The 17627-nt window shown below is 42.1% G+C and overlaps 6 protein-coding genes and 2 non-coding genes across 8 annotated transcripts; 6 read left to right on the forward strand and 2 right to left on the reverse strand. All coding sequences in view use genetic code 12, as the record gives it.

Annotated features, from left to right (window-relative positions):
* Positions 1 to 1150: 1150 nt before the first annotated feature.
* Positions 1151 to 2680, forward strand: CJI96_0005269 (uncharacterized protein; the record flags this gene model as incomplete). Its single annotated transcript, XM_029036272.1, has 1 exon — positions 1151 to 2680. One exon carries the CDS (start codon positions 1151 to 1153, stop codon positions 2678 to 2680), a length of 1530 nt encoding a protein of 509 aa, XP_028889163.1.
* Positions 2681 to 4392: 1712 nt separating this feature from the next.
* On the forward strand, positions 4393 to 4474 carry CJI96_0005270. The gene has a single exon. It is a non-coding gene; the product is annotated as a tRNA-Ser (tRNA).
* A 554-nt stretch (positions 4475 to 5028) lies between these two features.
* ERG27 (3-keto-steroid reductase) lies at positions 5029 to 6060 on the forward strand (the record flags this gene model as incomplete). The annotated part of the gene is made up of 1 exon (XM_029036273.1): positions 5029 to 6060. The coding sequence occupies one exon, from the start codon at positions 5029 to 5031 to the stop codon at positions 6058 to 6060; it is 1032 nt and encodes a 343-aa protein (XP_028889164.1).
* A 6-nt stretch (positions 6061 to 6066) lies between these two features.
* Positions 6067 to 10392, reverse strand: CJI96_0005272 (uncharacterized protein; the record flags this gene model as incomplete). Its single annotated transcript, XM_029036274.2, has 1 exon — positions 6067 to 10392. One exon carries the CDS (start codon positions 10390 to 10392, stop codon positions 6067 to 6069), a length of 4326 nt encoding a protein of 1441 aa, XP_028889165.2.
* A 543-nt stretch (positions 10393 to 10935) lies between these two features.
* Positions 10936 to 11574, forward strand: CJI96_0005273 (uncharacterized protein; the record flags this gene model as incomplete). Its single annotated transcript, XM_029036275.1, has 1 exon — positions 10936 to 11574. The coding sequence occupies one exon, from the start codon at positions 10936 to 10938 to the stop codon at positions 11572 to 11574; it is 639 nt and encodes a 212-aa protein (XP_028889166.1).
* A 1078-nt stretch (positions 11575 to 12652) lies between these two features.
* CJI96_0005274 lies at positions 12653 to 12735 on the forward strand. The gene has a single exon. It is a non-coding gene; the product is annotated as a tRNA-Lys (tRNA).
* A 126-nt stretch (positions 12736 to 12861) lies between these two features.
* On the reverse strand, positions 12862 to 13398 carry CJI96_0005275 (Elongator subunit IKI1; the record flags this gene model as incomplete). The annotated part of the gene is made up of 1 exon (XM_029036276.2): positions 12862 to 13398. The coding sequence occupies one exon, from the start codon at positions 13396 to 13398 to the stop codon at positions 12862 to 12864; it is 537 nt and encodes a 178-aa protein (XP_028889167.2).
* Positions 13399 to 14174: 776 nt separating this feature from the next.
* CJI96_0005276 (U2 snRNP complex subunit HSH155) lies at positions 14175 to 17096 on the forward strand (the record flags this gene model as incomplete). Its single annotated transcript, XM_029036277.2, has 1 exon — positions 14175 to 17096. One exon carries the CDS (start codon positions 14175 to 14177, stop codon positions 17094 to 17096), a length of 2922 nt encoding a protein of 973 aa, XP_028889168.2.
* Positions 17097 to 17627: the final 531 nt, after the last annotated feature.

A 17627-nucleotide genomic window follows, 5' to 3' on the forward strand; every position in this document is an offset into this window, starting at 1 on the left:
AGTGCGATTTGAATCTCGGAATATAAAGGGTACACGTGACGCCTCACATGATATGATATTTGCAGGTATTATTACGAAGGGGTTATTTGAAAAAAAAAATATTAATTTTTTGGTGTGGCTCTCGCCAGAGTGTAGAAACCATAAAAATACGAGCTCGTCATTGGATGGAACGATGATGGGTTAATCAGCATTCCAAGGTATTGATGAATAAAACAAAAAAGAAAAAAAAAAAGTTAAAATAAGATCAAGCGAATATAGGACTCGATGTCGAAATCAGTAGAATGGACGGATCCTGAAATCTATCCACAGGGCAAAGGAAGACAATTAGTAGATGCTGCCTCATGAGTCTGTGCCTGAAATATAATGTACAGAATTGATTTTTTTTGCTAACTTTGTACCCCAATGTTGGCTGAGTGTCAAACATTATGGTCTGCGATCTTCAGGGCACATACAAGCCCAACATGAGATTTTCTTCACTCATGCGACTGACCGAGTTGACAAATGCCTTCCAGAAATACCCCGAAATCAGAAACCCATGAAAATTGTACGTCAAAGTCGCCCCACATACTGCATATAGGATACAGATAGTGATGTTGCATTTTTTGAAGTTTATCCGGTGGTCATGTATCGTGCTAATCGTCCTTTGAGCATCATTCCGTGCTGAAGAATGATAAATACTTAAGGCTGCCTAACACTGTGTAAGATAGGATCCGTATGACAGGACAGAGTTGTGCACAAAGTCTTCCACTAGGTAGCTGTTCGACTATAAAAATGGAAAGAGCAAAGGTTACATGCATGAACCCATAAAAATATGTTGTTCCGTGGAGCAGTCGCGTTGACTTCCTCCGAATGCCCCACTGACATCCCCCACAACCCCGCCATAATAGGCATTCATGCATTCGTCAGTCTGCGCAACCGCTGCCAAAAAGGATGTCGAACCGACTTTCGGCGCAGAGAGCTTGAGTATAAATTCCAGACAGCTTGCTGTTTCTCAGTTACAGAACAATATTACTTTTTACTTTTTATTTTTAATTTCTTTTTCTTCTCCTTTCGGTTTCACATTTGATACCTAGAGTCACTTCTTTAGCTTAAAGAGGGTTTTGCAGTCTAGTCACTTCCACAATTCAATACCGCTCTTGTCAAACATACGATGGATAAATATAATAAAGCCGAGGTTGAGAAAGCTGAAATTGCTCACATCGAGTCTAATATTGAAAGCAGCTCCCAATTGAAAATCAGAAAGGCAGTCGAGAAACCAGATCTGTTGCAGCAGTATACTGACGAAGAGATCGATAAATTCCACAGGAAAATTACGCTTAAAGTTGATTTGCGTTTGATTCCTATGCTTGTCCTCTTATACATTCTCAACTATCTCGACAGAAACAACATCGCAAGTGCTAGATTGGGTGGCTTGGAAGACGACTTGAACTTGAAAGGCAATCAATATCAGACATGTATATCGATCCTATTTGTTGGTTACATTCTCATGCAAATTCCATCCAACATGTTCTTAAACAAGTTTAAGAAGCCCTCAATTTTTATTACAGGCATTATGGCTGCCTGGGGTACTGTGTCGACTTGCACGGCAGCTGTGCAAGGTTTCGGTGGCTTGTTGGCAATTCGTTTGATCTTGGGATTTGTTGAAGCTGGATTTTTTGGCAGTTGCCTTTATGTTTTATCTTGTTGGTACACCAGAAAGCAGCTTGGTTTCAGAAATTCGTTGTTGTACTCAGGATCTTTACTTTCAGGTGCCTTCTCGGGTCTTATCGCAGCAGGAATTATCGATAACATGGATAATCTTCACGGTTTGAGATCTTGGAGATGGTTATTCATTATTGAAGGCGCCATAACTGTCGGTATTGCACCAATTGCGTATTTTGTGTTACCTGATATGCCTCACAACTCCAAAATGTTGAGTGATTTCGAGAAAGATGTCCTATTGTACAAAATCAGATGTGAAACCGGTCAAGATGACAGTGATGAGACGAACGAGGAGTCATACTGGGGCGCGTTCAAATTGGCCGTCTCCGACATTAAAGTTTGGGCTTGTTGTGGGATCCTCTCATGGTTAGTATCTGCTGCTGGTGTCACGAATTTTTTTCCCTCTATCGTGGAAACTTTGGATTTCAACCGTGTGATAACATTATGTTTGACAGCACCTCCCTACATTCTTGCTGTGATAAGCACATTCATTTGGGCTCTTCATGCTGATAGGACCGGGGAGAGATTCTGGCATGTGGTACTTCCTTTAATTGTTGCATTAATTGCATTTATTATAGCTGTTTCGACTCTCAACATCGGGGCAAGGTACTTTTCTATGGTGATCATGGTTCCAGCAATCTACTGCTCGTTCACAACAATATTGTCATGGATGTCAAACTCTTGTCCACGTCCTCCATTAAAGCGTGCCATTGCTCTTTCTTTGATGAACTGTTTGTCTAACTCAGCTTCGATTTGGAATGCATACTTATATCCGTCCTCCTCGGCACCACGGTATACTATAGCTTTCGCATGTAACTGTGTTTTCATTGGGCTTGCAATTTTGTGTGCTATTGCGTTGAGATGGAGATTGCAGATTTTGAACAAGAGAATAGAGAATGGCACCATGAACTGGGAGAAGGAATTGGGTAAAGGCAATGATGGTTCAGAGGTAAAAGAGGACTTCAGATTTTTGATTTGAGTACCTGAATAAAGACAGCAATACGTTGTAACTGAGAGGTTGAGTAACTCAGGGTTATCAAGTAGCGCAGAGCAGGTGGATTCAATAGTTAATCACCGGAATGCACAGTTTGCACATCAAGCCGTCCTAATATTATAGCTGTATTGACTTTCTTAATTGTTTTTTGCTACAATTTGAACTCTTCGAAGTTGAAGTCATGTATCAACCATAGTTTTATTGCGTGAGAGTTTTAGGGAAGTGAAAGGCCATAGACTATCTCTTGATATTTCGTATATATTCGCTTATGGAACCTTTTTCTATAAAATTTCCGACAAAAAGTGCACATTTTGCTTAGGTCTTGTTGTACTGGGAAGTAGGTTCGATTCCACAACAGAAGCATGAGCAATTTCCCATTGACGTAGAAGCTATTATCACGCAGCTATTGTGCGCGTCTCGCGAGATGATATTTTCGTGGTGGGGGATGTAAAGCGCCAAAACGCACCGTCGCGAAGCAGTTGCTTGCATCGAAGTCTTGGCAAACTGCACCAGCAATGTGGTAGCATCAACACAAAGTTTTGGTATATGATAGGACTATCATGAACTTGAGAGTGGAATGTGCTATGAATTTATTTTGAAGAGCGAGGCATACATTGAATCGAAACATGATGGTCTTTTCGTCATTCCCATCTGTTATTGGTTGAAGCATCTGAAGTAAATTATCGAATCATTCTTGACTGTTGCTAAATGACAGTGCATGGCAAAGTACACCTGTCATCTATGCCTTCGTCAAAGATCCCTCTCACAGTCTCAATAGTAAAGAGATGAACAGTGCTGCTGAATTCTACTTTTTTTCTGTTTTCTCCAATTTTTGTAGTATTATTGGAAAGCCTGACACCGTCAGGCTTTTGAAAAAGCACAACTCCATATCGCTAAAAAGAAGCCGTTTCTATGCTACAAAAGACTCCAAATGATCTCTAAGATAAGCATTCGCCCATCTTTCGCCCTTTAGTTTCTTTTTTGTCGAACACGTTGATTGAAGGTCGCCAAGGTCGTAAGTCCCGAGCGTCCACGTAGCATGCTACATAGACCGGCTCCGCACTCGACCCAGGGCCAAAGAGTCAACCAGAAATTTACCCAGGAAGCCAGCGCTTCTGTCATCGTCCCATAGGAGTCGTACGACCGAAAACCTGATCTAACTCGCTTTTTTTTTATAGATCTCAAGTATTAGAGGAGCGTTAGGATTTCAGCGTTGCCACTTCCATACTAACTCGAAAACTATATCATTATAGAAAACAAAACCCCTAATATCCTCAACTAGTGTCAATCCATTACCGTGCGGTGCGAATGGTCCCCTCTGAACTTCAGCCGTGACTATTCTATGAATTCCCACTCGTCATTAAGTGTGCGTTTATTGACCCATTGGAGTAACTCGTCGCATCGCCGACCTTAAATCTCGAGTCAAGAGCTCTGTGAGTGTCACTCCCTCGTTTCCCAGCTGTCCTCGCCCTTTGTAGGTGATTCTGACGATTTTAACGAATTTTTTTTTTATAGACATCACGAACCATTTTTTTTTTTTTATAGACTTCATGAACCAATAAAGCGACCAGGCGCATTTTCGGTGATTCTTGACATCATAAACTGGGACGGAAGACCGAGTCAAAAAATTGGAAGAGGAAAGATCAGTTTAATGTTATGTATATGAGCAAAAGACTGCCGTCGTAGAGAAAGAATAAGGCAACTTGTCCGAGTGGTTAAGGAGAAAGATTAGAAATCTTTTGGGCTTTGCCCGCGCAGGTTCGAGTCCTGCAGTTGTCGGCTAATTTTTTTTTGATGTTTATTAATATTTATTTTCCCTTTACTTTTTCTTTTCCTTCTCCTATTTCTTTCTTTGTTACTATTATTAATAACGAATAACGCTTTCTTTCAATGAGGCAATATTTCAAAGGCAAAAGAAGTAAAACGAGTCCAGCAAAGGTAGTCTAATGAGGATGAACAAAATCAGCGACCTGCGTTTACGATATGGTGTACAACGACGGGCGCGCCCTCAGCTGCAGAATCCAGAGACATTTGTGATACGTCAACGTAGGAGTGGACTTACGTATATTGGTAGGTAATTCTTAGTAAGTAGAATTGAATTTATTCATAATATAAGGGTAGATATGCCTCCGTATATCCTTGTTTATCTAGGAGATACCCCACAATGACCAGGTGGAGACTAGCATCTTGTGCTCGTGACAATCCTCAAAGAGAGGTGGTCTGTATATAGCACCTAGGTCTCTAACATGTGGAATTGATCACGTGATCATCACCAAATCTTTCGCTTAATAGTAATCTGAACGAGCGATCAAGCATACTCAATAAAACAAGGCATGAAAAGTGGGAAGGTTGCGCTAATCACCGGAACTACCTCTAATTTGGGGATAAATATCGCTTTCAGGCTACTCGATCAATTGCCGCAAGACACTAATTTGACCTTGATTGTTACTTCAAGGACCTTGCCTAGAATAAAAGAAGTTATTGCCGATATACAGAGTTACTGCAGAGCAAACCATCCAAATAGGCCCGGTGAATTAGAATTTGATTACCTTCTAGTGGATTTCACCGACATTATCTCAACATTAAGTGCGTTCTACTCTCTCGATAAAAAGTTTGACCGCATTGACTTCGTGTTCATCAATGCTGCTCAGGGGGTTTACGATGGGATTGATTGGATCCAGGCGACCAAGGCTGTACTTACAAATATCATTGATGCTGTTACGTTTCCTACCTATAAGTTGCAAAGGGTTGGCGTGAAGTCGACAGATAACATGGGTTTAGTATTTCAAGGTAACGTCTTCGGGCCATACTTCTTTTTGCATAAGATCAAGCACCTCTTGAGAGATGGAGGGCGTGTTATATGGATCTCATCGGTCATGGCTAGTCCAAAGTTTTTGTCATTCAACGATTTACAGTTACTCAAATCATCTGAACCCTATGAGGGGTCAAAGAGACTAATGGATTTGTTGCACTGTGGAACACACAAGAATTTTTTGGACGAGCATGGAATATCGACGTTCATCGTTCACCCTGGAATATTCACTAGCTTTTCTTTTTTTCAATATCTTAATCTTTTCACCTACTACGGAATGATGTTATTATTCTACATGGCAAGGCTTTTTGGTTCTCGAATTCATAATATCTCAGGTTATACCGCAGCGAACGCTCCTGTAAGCGTGGCATTAAATGGCGCAGATCAGTCAGTTAAGTGGGTATCTGCTAGTGATGTATGGGGTCATGAATTCATTACTCATGATGAGATTGAGAGCACGGGCGCTGAGGATGTGGCTGCGTACATGAACAAGTTAGTAAAGGAATGGGATCAAAGATTGCATGATCAGATCGTCATCACAAGAGAAGCTTAACCTCTTTCAAAGATTGTGATGTAAACATCGACAACCACAACCTGTCGGACACTCCATATCATCGAGTTGTTCTCCAGACCACCAAATGAGAGCGCAAGCTGAATGTAATATATGCTCGCAATTTGGACACACAATGGCACGCTTGTTGACTAGCATTGCACACAAGCTGCAAGTTTGAAGCAGGTTTCGCTTTTTGGTGTTCCAAGCATTGTTTCTGGCTGAGCGGACAGGCGTTAAAGGCGATAGTAGCAGCTGGGAAAGACTGTATGCTTTTCTAAACCTCAAGCCAAAAGCACAATAAAATTCTTCGAATGTGCTTTTTTCGGGAACTTGCATCTTTGAAAAATGATTAAATTTAAGAACCTCAGCTCTGTTGTATAGTAAGCTCCATCCATGAAGCATATCAGCATAACTCTCCCTGTAGTGGTGAAGTACATTATCGTCCATGGTGCTTAATAAAGGAGATGTAAACCTATCGCTGAATATGTCAAGACATTCGGCATTGTGCATTACAATGGAGACTGAGGGAGGCGGGCGAAGCCTCTCTTTAGAATGATTACCACATAGCAGTAGTGGTCCCCTCCTATTTGTGAAGCTCTTGATGGAGGCCCCTTGATTACGAACGGCAAATCTATAAGGGCTGTCAGGAAATTTGCCCCTTTTGTAGATGTTTTGATCAGGAATTAGGGTGCAATCAGATGTTGCTGAAGCTGTCTGAGTGTTGGAAATCTTTCTTTTTTCTGAGGCATTACGTAAAAGGTGTCTAGGGACGCTTTTGTCGCCAATCTGATCGAACAAATCGCTATATTCGTCTCTGAAACTACCCAGTTCAGCTTTATTCTTTGTAGGCTTTTTCAGAAGCTCCTGAAAACTTGAAGAGAAATTGTCTTCAAGGGGTTGATACTGCGAATTAGATAATCCACTTTTGAGCAATAACTGAGTAGATGATGCAGATTTCATTTTTATTGGTATCCTAGGGCAGTCGTCTGATTCTTCATCCTTTTCAGTTGATCTCTCGTGCAACACACATGACATCATTGCTAACATCTGAAGGTTGTTGTGATGTTCAAAATATTCAAATATTTTTCTTATGAGCCAATTGTTACCATAAGGATGGTTTCCCCAACAGAATGTACCATTTAAAGAATCAATATGTGTGTGAAGGTTTTCAGCATAGCTATCCTCGGTGGAAGTCTTACTCATGAGCATCATTGCTAACAATTTCCAAACATCACTAATTTCAGGAAAGCCGTAATACTGGGCAACATCACTATTATGCTTAGCCAATTTTTCCGCTGAGTCACCCATCACTTTATAAGAAGCAGCGAGCTCATACTTGTCGGAGATGAGCTCAGAAAAATCGAGGATTGTAACAATGTTCCTGAAATTCCTGACAATTGATTTCTCTTTCTTTCCTTTTGTGGAATGATCCCCGAATGTCGAGGACTTGTAGTTGGATACAGTTCCACCAGCGCTATGGGTAAAGTTCGTGTCAGACCTCTGTTCGCTCAGGGGGTCGATTCTTCCGCCAACTCTCATAGAGCCCTTGAAAATACCTTTTATACGAGTTCTTGAGGGGATATCATTTTCAAGAAGGTCATCCCAATCATTATTGAAACTCTCATCCGACGATAGGGATGTTTGCAGAGATGTCTCATCATTCAGCAGGCTCTCTGAGCTTACCTCACAAGATAAATCTCTAGCGAATGAGTCAACAGGAATTGATTCGTTTCGTATAATTAATCTTTCGGAAGAGGCATCATTATCAGTGTGCACTTTGTTGAATTCTGGCTGCCTTTTATATCCATCTTCATTCTCTTTTCTCATGAAAAAACAGACTAAGTGACCATGTGTAGACCAAACTGCGCCGCAGCCTTTAGGAAGAGGAGTAGTGTCATGCTTTACCCTTTCATTCGTCATCTCAGATGAATATTCTAGCATTGTGACGTCGGCGCCATCATCACTCGCCCTATTATCAGTCAGGATTCGATCGTCTATTGTCGGGATGATATCCGCATCTTCATCCTCCTCATCATCTAAAGCGAAATCTGAAGAAGGCGTGCTAGCGGCAATATGCTGATTTACCAAGTCATCTGCCCAACCTTCACTTCCCACCTCAATGAGCTCGGAATTGTTATCCAATATGGCCTCCTTTATCTCATTGGCTTCTCTGATCATGTCTGTTTCATCTAAAGTAATTTTGTCTCCCATCAAGTACCTAAGACATGGCTCGAGGCAGAATCTCGAGAACTTGTTCGAATAAAAGTTGGCGATTTCATTCAAGCCATTAATCATTATGGTTTTTATCTTGCTCGTAATTTCGTGTGTCTCCTCGATGTCGAATCGTATCCTATTGTTTTTGTATTTTGAAAGTGATTTGGACTTGCCTGATTTGGGGTTTGTATCTTCAAGAGCAGGATAATTCAGAGGAAAACGAATTTCTAGCCTTATGAAAGCAAGATTTTGCTCGTTATCTCCTTTGGTGTCACTTGGGGCATCTGAACTCTCCGATTGAATTTGTTTGGACGCACTTATCACGTCGTTGTTGGCGACAGTGTTTGGAGGTGGCAATGGCCCATCTGAAATGCCTGGTCGCAAGACTTGAGACGAGCTAGTGGTTTGAAAGCTTAGTTGTTGTTGAGTATTAGAGCTGTTTGAGTTTTGTACACTTGGTCTAGTTTTAGGAATAGTAACGTTGGTCCTATTCTCATCAGTTGCACTGCCCTCTTCTGGTGTCTCGAGGTTTTCGTTACCCTCGTTTTTCTCAACTTTTGGTAGCGGTCCTTTTAATGTCATGACTAAATGGCCCGTCGAGACCGAGATTTTTTCGAATCTTAGCTTCGGAAACTTGTGACCCACAATACTTACCTCTTCACCCAAATTCGATGGCCCTGTTGGTGCATGAGCGCCTTGACGACCAGCGCCAGGGTTCCCCATGCGAACACCGGAGATCCAATCGAGATGATTAAGTTGGTTAGATCCTCGTAAATTATCCTGAGAGTGCAATATTTGAAAGTAAGCAGTTGAGGATAGCAAGTCACCATTATGCACTCGTGAGTATTCCTTCATTCCAAGAGCGGGTTCAGTACAATACGTATTGTATCCATAAAAATTTGATCTCTTGGACAATGGCTCCTCGTCCAACTCAATATCAGGTGAATCTGCGCGACTCATTGCCCCATGCTCTTCAGAGTCTGACCCACCTGCACTTCTGAGTAAGGAACTGAAGAGCTTTTGATGCTGAGGATTATAATTCGCGATTTCATAGATTTGGTCGTCATGTGGCCATAACTTAAGGTCGTAATCTTGGGAAGACCAGCTTACAAGCTGGTACTTTTCCCAAGGATGCTTGTTCTCAAAGCCAAGATAGTTTGATCTCAAAGTTCTCCATAAAAAGTCCTTAATAGGACCTTGGTGCCCTCGAAATGAATAGTCAGCCACTACGTCAAGGTTGACTGTCTCGCCTGTAGAGGCATGCCTCTCCAATGCACCCTGGTAATTAACGATGTGCACGGCATTTCCACCCTCTCGTAAGGGCATGATGCCGCAACAGCTATCCTTGCCAAAAGGCAAGCTTCGAGCTCTTGCAATCGGGAAATTGGCTTTCATCACAACCGAAGGGCGGATAGTCGTATTGCTAGGCCGACTTATATCCCATATCTTAACACTTTCATCGTTGGAGCATGTTGTAAGCTTGTCATCTGCGTTGCTATAGTCAAGTCCATTGATCTTTCCCCTGTGAGCACTCTCGACTTTCAAGATCGGAAGAGCTCCATTTCTCGTATCCCAAACAAAGAAACTATGATCATGGCTTGAAGCTAATTGATATGGATTACTCTGACTCCACTTGACTTGCGTAGCGCCAGCTCTCCATTCAGCCCACTTGCCGACTGGTCTTCTGGGAGAGCGCATGTCCCAGCTATACACAAACGTATCAATAGAACATGTAGCGAGGATTTCAGGATCTGACAGGTGAAAATTTATGTCAGTAATTGCTCTTGTGTGGCGATGAAGAACGTGGGCAATTGCATTACTCGACGGCCGAGCCAAATCCCACAAAAGAGCTTTCTGATTCGACGTGGATATACACCACGATGGCTTCAGCGCATGATGAGGAGACCACTGCACATCAGCGACCTCCCACGATGTAATATGATGGAGCCATCGAGGTGCTTTGAAAGGATCATCTAGATCAATAATGAAGAGTCCCTTACGCCCTGCCAACACTGCGTCTCTTCCATTAGGTGATAGGGACATAGTGCCAATGGCACCATCCACTCTCAAGGAGAGAGAGTTTCCAAAGGTAAGGGACTCGTAAGGGTTTTCCATCATGGGATTGAAAGGGTTTCGGGAGGTGCGAAGTATACTATTAACTCGCTTGGTTTATAGCGCTCAAGAGGTCAGAACTTGGGATCAAAAGGCTCAACTAAAGAGCTGACTTGGTGTCGCTTATTGTAGATTATTTGCTTCTAGCTCTCAGAATCACATAAAATAAAATTAATAAGTAACGATCTCTTGTCCATAGCCCTTTTACGTTGGAAGGCTAATCATCAGAATTGACTAATAGTGCTTAAAACCCTTACACCTCACCATTGACATCTACTGTTCAAGTCTGTCCTGGGTACAGGTTAGTATTGCCTCATTTACGACGTATTTGAGTCACACACAAACGTACGTAAAATCTATCACAGTAAACTGAACTCAGCTAGCTATCTCATTGAAAACTCTACACATTTATTCTCATCTGGGTAGCACACGCAATGCTCACTTGACCGGTTAAACACCGGAGGTATTTCCAGTAGTGTACACAAAACGCAACAACCATTCCCGCTAACATCTACAACATTTATCTTCTCTGACTTTACATAAACGATAATGACGAAAGAATCAGGTCTAAATAGTGATGAAATCGAAGCTAGAGATGAGGATTTAGACGAAGAGTTCAACGATGTCGACATGGCATCTTCGTCGCAAGGTGACGAGAGAGCCAAAACCTCTGATGCTCCGCAGGTGGAAACTTCTCTCCCCAGCGGTTCCTCGCACGATCTTCCTAATCTCACAAGAAAGGATAAAACCTTACAAGAAATGCTTGAATTAATGACAGGCGATTTTCTGCCTATCATACCGGACGGAGTAACAGATTACTACCTAGCGAGAAATGGCTTTGAGACTACAGACATCAGAGTCAAGAGGTTACTTGCACTCGCTACCCAAAAGTTTGTTTCAGACATAGCTCAAGATGCCTATGAATACTCTAGGATCAGAAGCTCATCAGCTGTTTACAACTCTTCCAACCCGCAAGTAAGAGCCAAACAGCTTCTACAAGGACAACAATTTGCAAATCAGCAGAATAGTGCCGCTAGTGGTAACGTTGAGAATACTGAGCAGCTGCAGCCTCAGCTGCACTTTAATGCTGGGCATCAGCAGGGAAAAATCGTGCTCACAATGGAGGACTTGAGCAATGCTTTAAACGAATATGGCGTCAACACGTCAAAGCCTGATTTTTATCGCTGAGCTTCCACTATTGCAATTATGAGCTGATCAAGTTCATACTTGTTTTATGACTTTTTTTTTTTTTTTTTTCTTTGGTTTTTCTCACTCTCAACGATGCTTGCGGCCCCTGTGCTGAAAGACATGGCGAGTATAGATTCAATTGAAGACAGCCCTGAGGAATGTGGTAGCGTCTGGTATGGTTCAAACATAGAAGTTAGGATCTGATTCTCCGAGTAACTCAGATTGACTACGTGGAAATCAATCTACGTATAATTTTCAGTCCTACCTTCAGCTTTTTCGGTATTTCCGATCGAAGTTGTCTTAAAAACTATGAATCGTGGTGTAGAGTTGTATAACTTTGAAGAAAGGCGATGCTTACGAAGACGTCTTGGAGACACGTCCTTGCAAGACGACGACGAAACACGAACCTAGTGTTATGACCACGGGAAAATACCAGTAGGGAGAGTCATGAATGTCCCGATCTTTCCGTACTTCGGTCTAAGAGCCCTACAATTCTACGGCAGTGGTGATCGAATCTATATAAGTCTCCAGAGTACTGTAGCACCTAGTCTCGACCAAGGCAATAAAGTATGTCAAAAGCTACTATGTGTGACGTAACACCTCGGACCTCGTACGTTAAAACCTATACTTTTTTTTATAGATTTGGCGGCCGTTAACGACATTCTTTTAAGTAGAACTGTGAGGCATTTTGGACGGCGATTAAGCGTCCTGACAACACTGAGTTTTGATAATCTTTGTAAGAGGTGTCTTGGACAGGCAAAGTGTCTGACAACCGCAAATTCTGTGTAAATTTGTGAAGCCATAGGCGTTGTGCCCAATGGCGTTCATCAGGTTATGAGTTTTGAGATGGAGCAACCCGGATCCTCTGACTGCTGTAACCTGGTACAACGATCACAGGTATATATACAGCAGGGAGTTGGTGAACAAGGCCGATTTGGACACCCAGGATCACCTACAAAAGTTGTCTCAAGACGCTGTTTGAGGTTCTGCTTGAAGATTAAAGATCTTAAAGATGATATTTTTCGCTTTGAGTTATCTTTATGAGTAGTACCTCTGAGCACATAATTGTACCTCCGAAGCCTGGTTAGCTCAATCGGTAGAGCATTTGACTCTTATATCAGGTCAATCAAAAGGTTGCGGGTTCGAGCCCCGCATCGGGCTTCTTTTTTTTTTTTCTATGTTCTTGCACTAATACAAATGCTCAAAATTTTCATTCATCAATGCAGCCTGTAAATGTGCTAGTTTATGTACGTAGATGCTTCTTTCTATCTATACAATTTGCAACACCTAAAATGGATCTTCGTATGGATCCTCCTCATCGTAATCATCATCCTTCTCGAATTGGTAGACAATCGCGCCTCCCACTTTTCCAAGCTCTGCTTGTGCTTCCATAAAAGGAAGCTCAACCTGTTCTTTTGCCAATCTTTGCTTAGAACTTGTACCCAAATTAAATGTTGTGAGATCCTTGAGAAGCTCATCGTCATCCTCTGTACTCCCTTTCGCTTTTCTAAGTGGCACGTACGAGTGCATTTTCAGATCGAACAGGAATTCATGTTGCCATGCCTTTCCTGACTTTTTTTTCTTTATCATTTTTAGTGTGAATTTTTGCCCGTTCAACGTCCCCTGAATAGGGAGTATGAGCTTGTTGATTGACGTTTCATTGTCCTCTTCATCCTCAACATTTTCAGGTTCCACGTAGAATGCAGCCAGTGCAATATAGTTGAGAAGCGATAGTGGCGATGGATAGTTTGTCAATTGAGGGGAAGGGCAATTAGAGTGGTATACTGCCAACACAGTGTTGAAAGGCAGCACCAAGCTTGACATAAATGAGGTAAGCTCATCGCAAGGAATATAGTTTAATGAGTCAATAATGACTAACTTTTTCTGTATTTTCGAGGACCTATCAATAATGAATTTAATAACTTCCTTCAATTGAGCCCCCAGGCAGTCCATGAATTCTGTTGCCCAAGAGGGTGGGAGGGAATTCTCGAATGAGAGCAATAGCACAGGTGCGTTTGCGTTGCTAACAAACTCCTGAATGATATAATAGGCAGATTGGTTAAGAGAGTCAACCACTAAATTAAATGGAGAAACCTCCTTCAATGAAAGATGTCGACTTAGAAGAACCACCGAGTTTTGAACGGACATGCCTCCTCGCCTCCTAGATCTTCCCACAATGTAAGATACCTGCGCCATTGAGTCCGATGAAGCTCATATGTAGGAAACGGCAGAACAGAACCACATACTTGTTCAACCACTGCACAGATTACAGCAATACATCATCTTTCCCAAGTTGTCGCGAATAACTAATCCAGGAAGACTTCATTTGCTCTATCCTGATAATATCTGGCTTGTTAGACCTTTTGTCCCGCAAGCGATATCTTAGACACAGTTTACACCTCTGATAACCGGAGGCTCTCGATCCAGCCCTTGAACTCATGCCGAAAAAGATCCTTTCCGAAAATTATACTCAGCAAGCACAGTTGAGTCATGAAGATACTTATTTTGAAAAGCATCTTCAGATAATAAAACATGACTATCGTCAACGGGCGTACACACGACAACTAATTTTTCAAAAGGAGGAGACTTACAAAGATAAAATGGAAGCTATATCGAACCTTAGAGAGAAGAAGCGACTTAAGAGGCAACATAACGATTATAGCGGCAATGATGAGCCTCTACCTAAGAGGCAGGTCCTCACAGATGCAATGATCGACTTCACATCAAAAAAAGGCGGAACATCCGACTCTTCAAAAACTTTAGCTCTAACTGATCATATTCTAGAGAGGCTTCTACCGGCTGGGTATATCAAAGCAAACTTAGCTAACGAAAAAAAGCATGTGGCTACTGTCCAGGTGTACGTACCCCCACCAGAAGTCACAGGTCTTGACTTGCAACTCTCAAGGGACACAGCCCCTGAGTACCAAGGAATACCCTTAAAGAAAGAAGATGTGAAACATTTCTCACTTTTGTTGCAAACTGATATTGAGGATTTGGAGCTTTTACAGGACAAGAAGCGGTACAAACTTATGGATATTGTTTTGAAGGCTAAGAGGGGATCCCCACAAATGAGAAAGAAAGCCATGCGCTGGTTCTCATCCCACGTAAGTGAAGTTGGACCAGAGGTGATATTTGGCGTCATCCTTCCTTTGATGCTCGAGCCAGACCTTGAAGACATGGAAAGACATATACTAGCAAAACTCATTGATAGGGCAGTACATCAACTAGGTTCTGAGATAAAACCTTATACTCATAAAATAGTGGCAGCTGTAAGTCCCCTTTTGATGGACGAGGACATCTTACTTCGACTAGAAGCAAGAGACATAATCGCGGCTGTATCACGATCAGCAGGCTTGGCAAACATCATCACATCATTAAGACCAGATTTGGATCATAGTGATGAGTTCGTAAGAAACTTAACTGCTCGTGTATTTGGAATAGTTGCGAAAACCTTAGGTTTGTTGAAAGTGTTACCATTTGTCAAGGCCGTAATCAAATCCAAGAAATCTCCACAGGCTCGTCATACTGGGATCCGAATCATTCACAATCTTTGTTTCACTCTCGGTGGCGGTAATGGCGCATCCATCTTGCCATACCTTCCACAACTTGTTGAAGTGCTCCACCCAGCTTTGGAAGATGATCTTCTACAAGTAAGAGTCGCAACTGCGAATACCTTTTCCCTACTAGCAGACAGTGTCTATCCTTATGGTATAGATTCATTCGAAAGCATATTGGAGACAGCAAGAAGCGGCTTGAAACAGCACAGAGGAAGGGGCCTTGCAGCATTTATAAGAGCGTTGGGCTCCCTTATAGCTCTCATGAACCACAACCCATCTTACGAAGAGTACACTAACTTCTACTTACATGACCTCCTACATGTCTTGACAAGGGAATTTAGATCCCCGGATGACGACATGAAGAGAGCGATCTTACGTACACTTTTGCGTTTGCCTGTATCGAGATCATCAATTCCAGATTATGTTGAGCTGATTCTCCAACCTTTTTTCCTTAACTTCTGGACAAGAAAGGTGGCTCTGGACTCCGCGCAGTTATGTCGTTTGGTCATTGACGCTACTTGTGAGCTAGCACAAAGGCTAAGTATAACGGAAGCAGTCGAGATGCTCATCCCTTTTGCAAAGAATGCAAACGAGAATCTTCGAAGAATGTCAGTTGAGGCACTTTCCAAGTTGGCAGCTTCGAGTCCTCGAGCGTTCATTGAACTACTGGATCGAACTGAGACAACTTTACTTGACGCTGCTTTATACGCTTTTCAGGAACAAAGTCAACCTAAAAGAATCTACCAATCCGCAATATTTTCGATCTGTAAAGCACTTCAAAGCAGAATCAAGCCTCATGTGACAGTTTTATTAAGTACTGTGTTGTTCAGAATGAAGAACCAGGAACCTGAAGTTAGGCTTCAAGCAGCTGATCTAGTGGCTTCTATTGCACAATTTCTTAGTGATTGTACCGATGATGATGGCTTGACAATGAGAAAGCTAGTCTTATTTTTGTACGAATCACTTGGTGAAGTGTATCCCGAAGTGTTGGGCTCCATCATCGGAGCTCTTCACTCGTGCATTGGAACCTTTAGAAAGGATACTTTGCAAAATTTGGATAATCCCTCAATAAGTACGCTTCTTCCCACACTTACACCCATTCTAAAGAACCGTCATGAGAAAGTTCAAGAGAATTGCATCAAACTTGTGGGATTCATTGCGCGCACATGTGCTGAATCCATAAACTCCAAAGAATGGATGAGAGTATCATTTGATCTCTTGGATATGTTGAAAAGCCAAAGAAAACAGATCAGAGTGGCAGCAAACGCGACGTTCGGCCATATCGCGAATGCGATCGGTCCTCAGGACGTGTTGGCAACCTTACTCAATAACCTTAGGGTGCAAGAGCGTCAGCTTCGAGTCTGCACTGCTGTTGCAATCGGCATTGTGGCAGACACGTGTGTCCCTTTTACAGTTCTACCGGCTTTGATGAATGAATACAGCTTTCCCGACAAAAATGTTCAAAATGGTATCTTGAAATCGTTAAGTTTTATGTTTGAATACCTTGAAGGATCCATGTCGAGAGATTACCTCTTTGCTATAACGCCGTTGCTCCAAAATGCTCTTACAGATCGTGATCAAGTGCATCGACAAATAGCTGCTGTTGTGGTCCGTCACCTTGCTTTGAATTGTGCTAGTGTAGTAGATGATGATTACGGGGAAACCTTTCTCCACTTTTTGAATCTTGTTCTTCCAAACTTGTATGAACTGTCGCCCCATGTCATCATCAGAATTATAGAGTGCATTGATGCTCTTCGTATCAGCGTTGGCCCGGGGATCTTCATGAACTACATATGGCCTGGTCTCTTTCATGCTGCAAGAAAGGTGAGGACACCATTTTGGAGAGTGTATGACGCTGCCTACATCCAACACAGCGACGCTATGGTGCCCTATTATCCACGCATAGAAAGCCTACCAGACAAGTCTGTTTCCTACACTGTACATGAGTTGGATGTATGGATATAGTTTGTTTACAAAAATTTTTACAGGTGCATTTCTGCCTCTTTACCTGCGTTGATCATAAAGATAAGCAAGCCACTGAACTCATAAAAGTCACTAGTACTGGGTGCTGTCTGGTTTTGTCAAGCTGTTTGTGCTAGAAGAGCAAGTTCAGATTACAGTTCTGTTACCACGATAGTTGAGGCTAGTCTTCAAGAGTTTCTCATAGAACGAAATTGCTTGGAGTTCATGGTCTGCCTAGCTTCGGTTTGCCAAGTTCAGCTACGGCGAATTGTAAGCAACATTCTTAATATTTAATTCTTTGACATGATTATCACTTTTTTATAATTCGGTTGCTAATATAGTGTCGTTGCAACGATTAAAGAGATAGCGTTTACGCTTGGTATGTGACTCGTACAAGAGTCTAACACAGGCTTCCTTCCGTATTCCTACTGTAGATAGCACCAGTCATTTCGTTTGTCTTGTAATCTTCTATGTGTCAAAACATGTAATTCACTATCCAACGTTACAAAATGGCTACTACTTTGCGCGAGCAAC

Source organism: Candidozyma auris, chromosome 7, assembly GCF_003013715.1.
Source record: "Candidozyma auris chromosome 7, complete sequence".
NCBI lineage: Eukaryota > Fungi > Ascomycota > Pichiomycetes > Serinales > Metschnikowiaceae > Candidozyma > Candidozyma auris.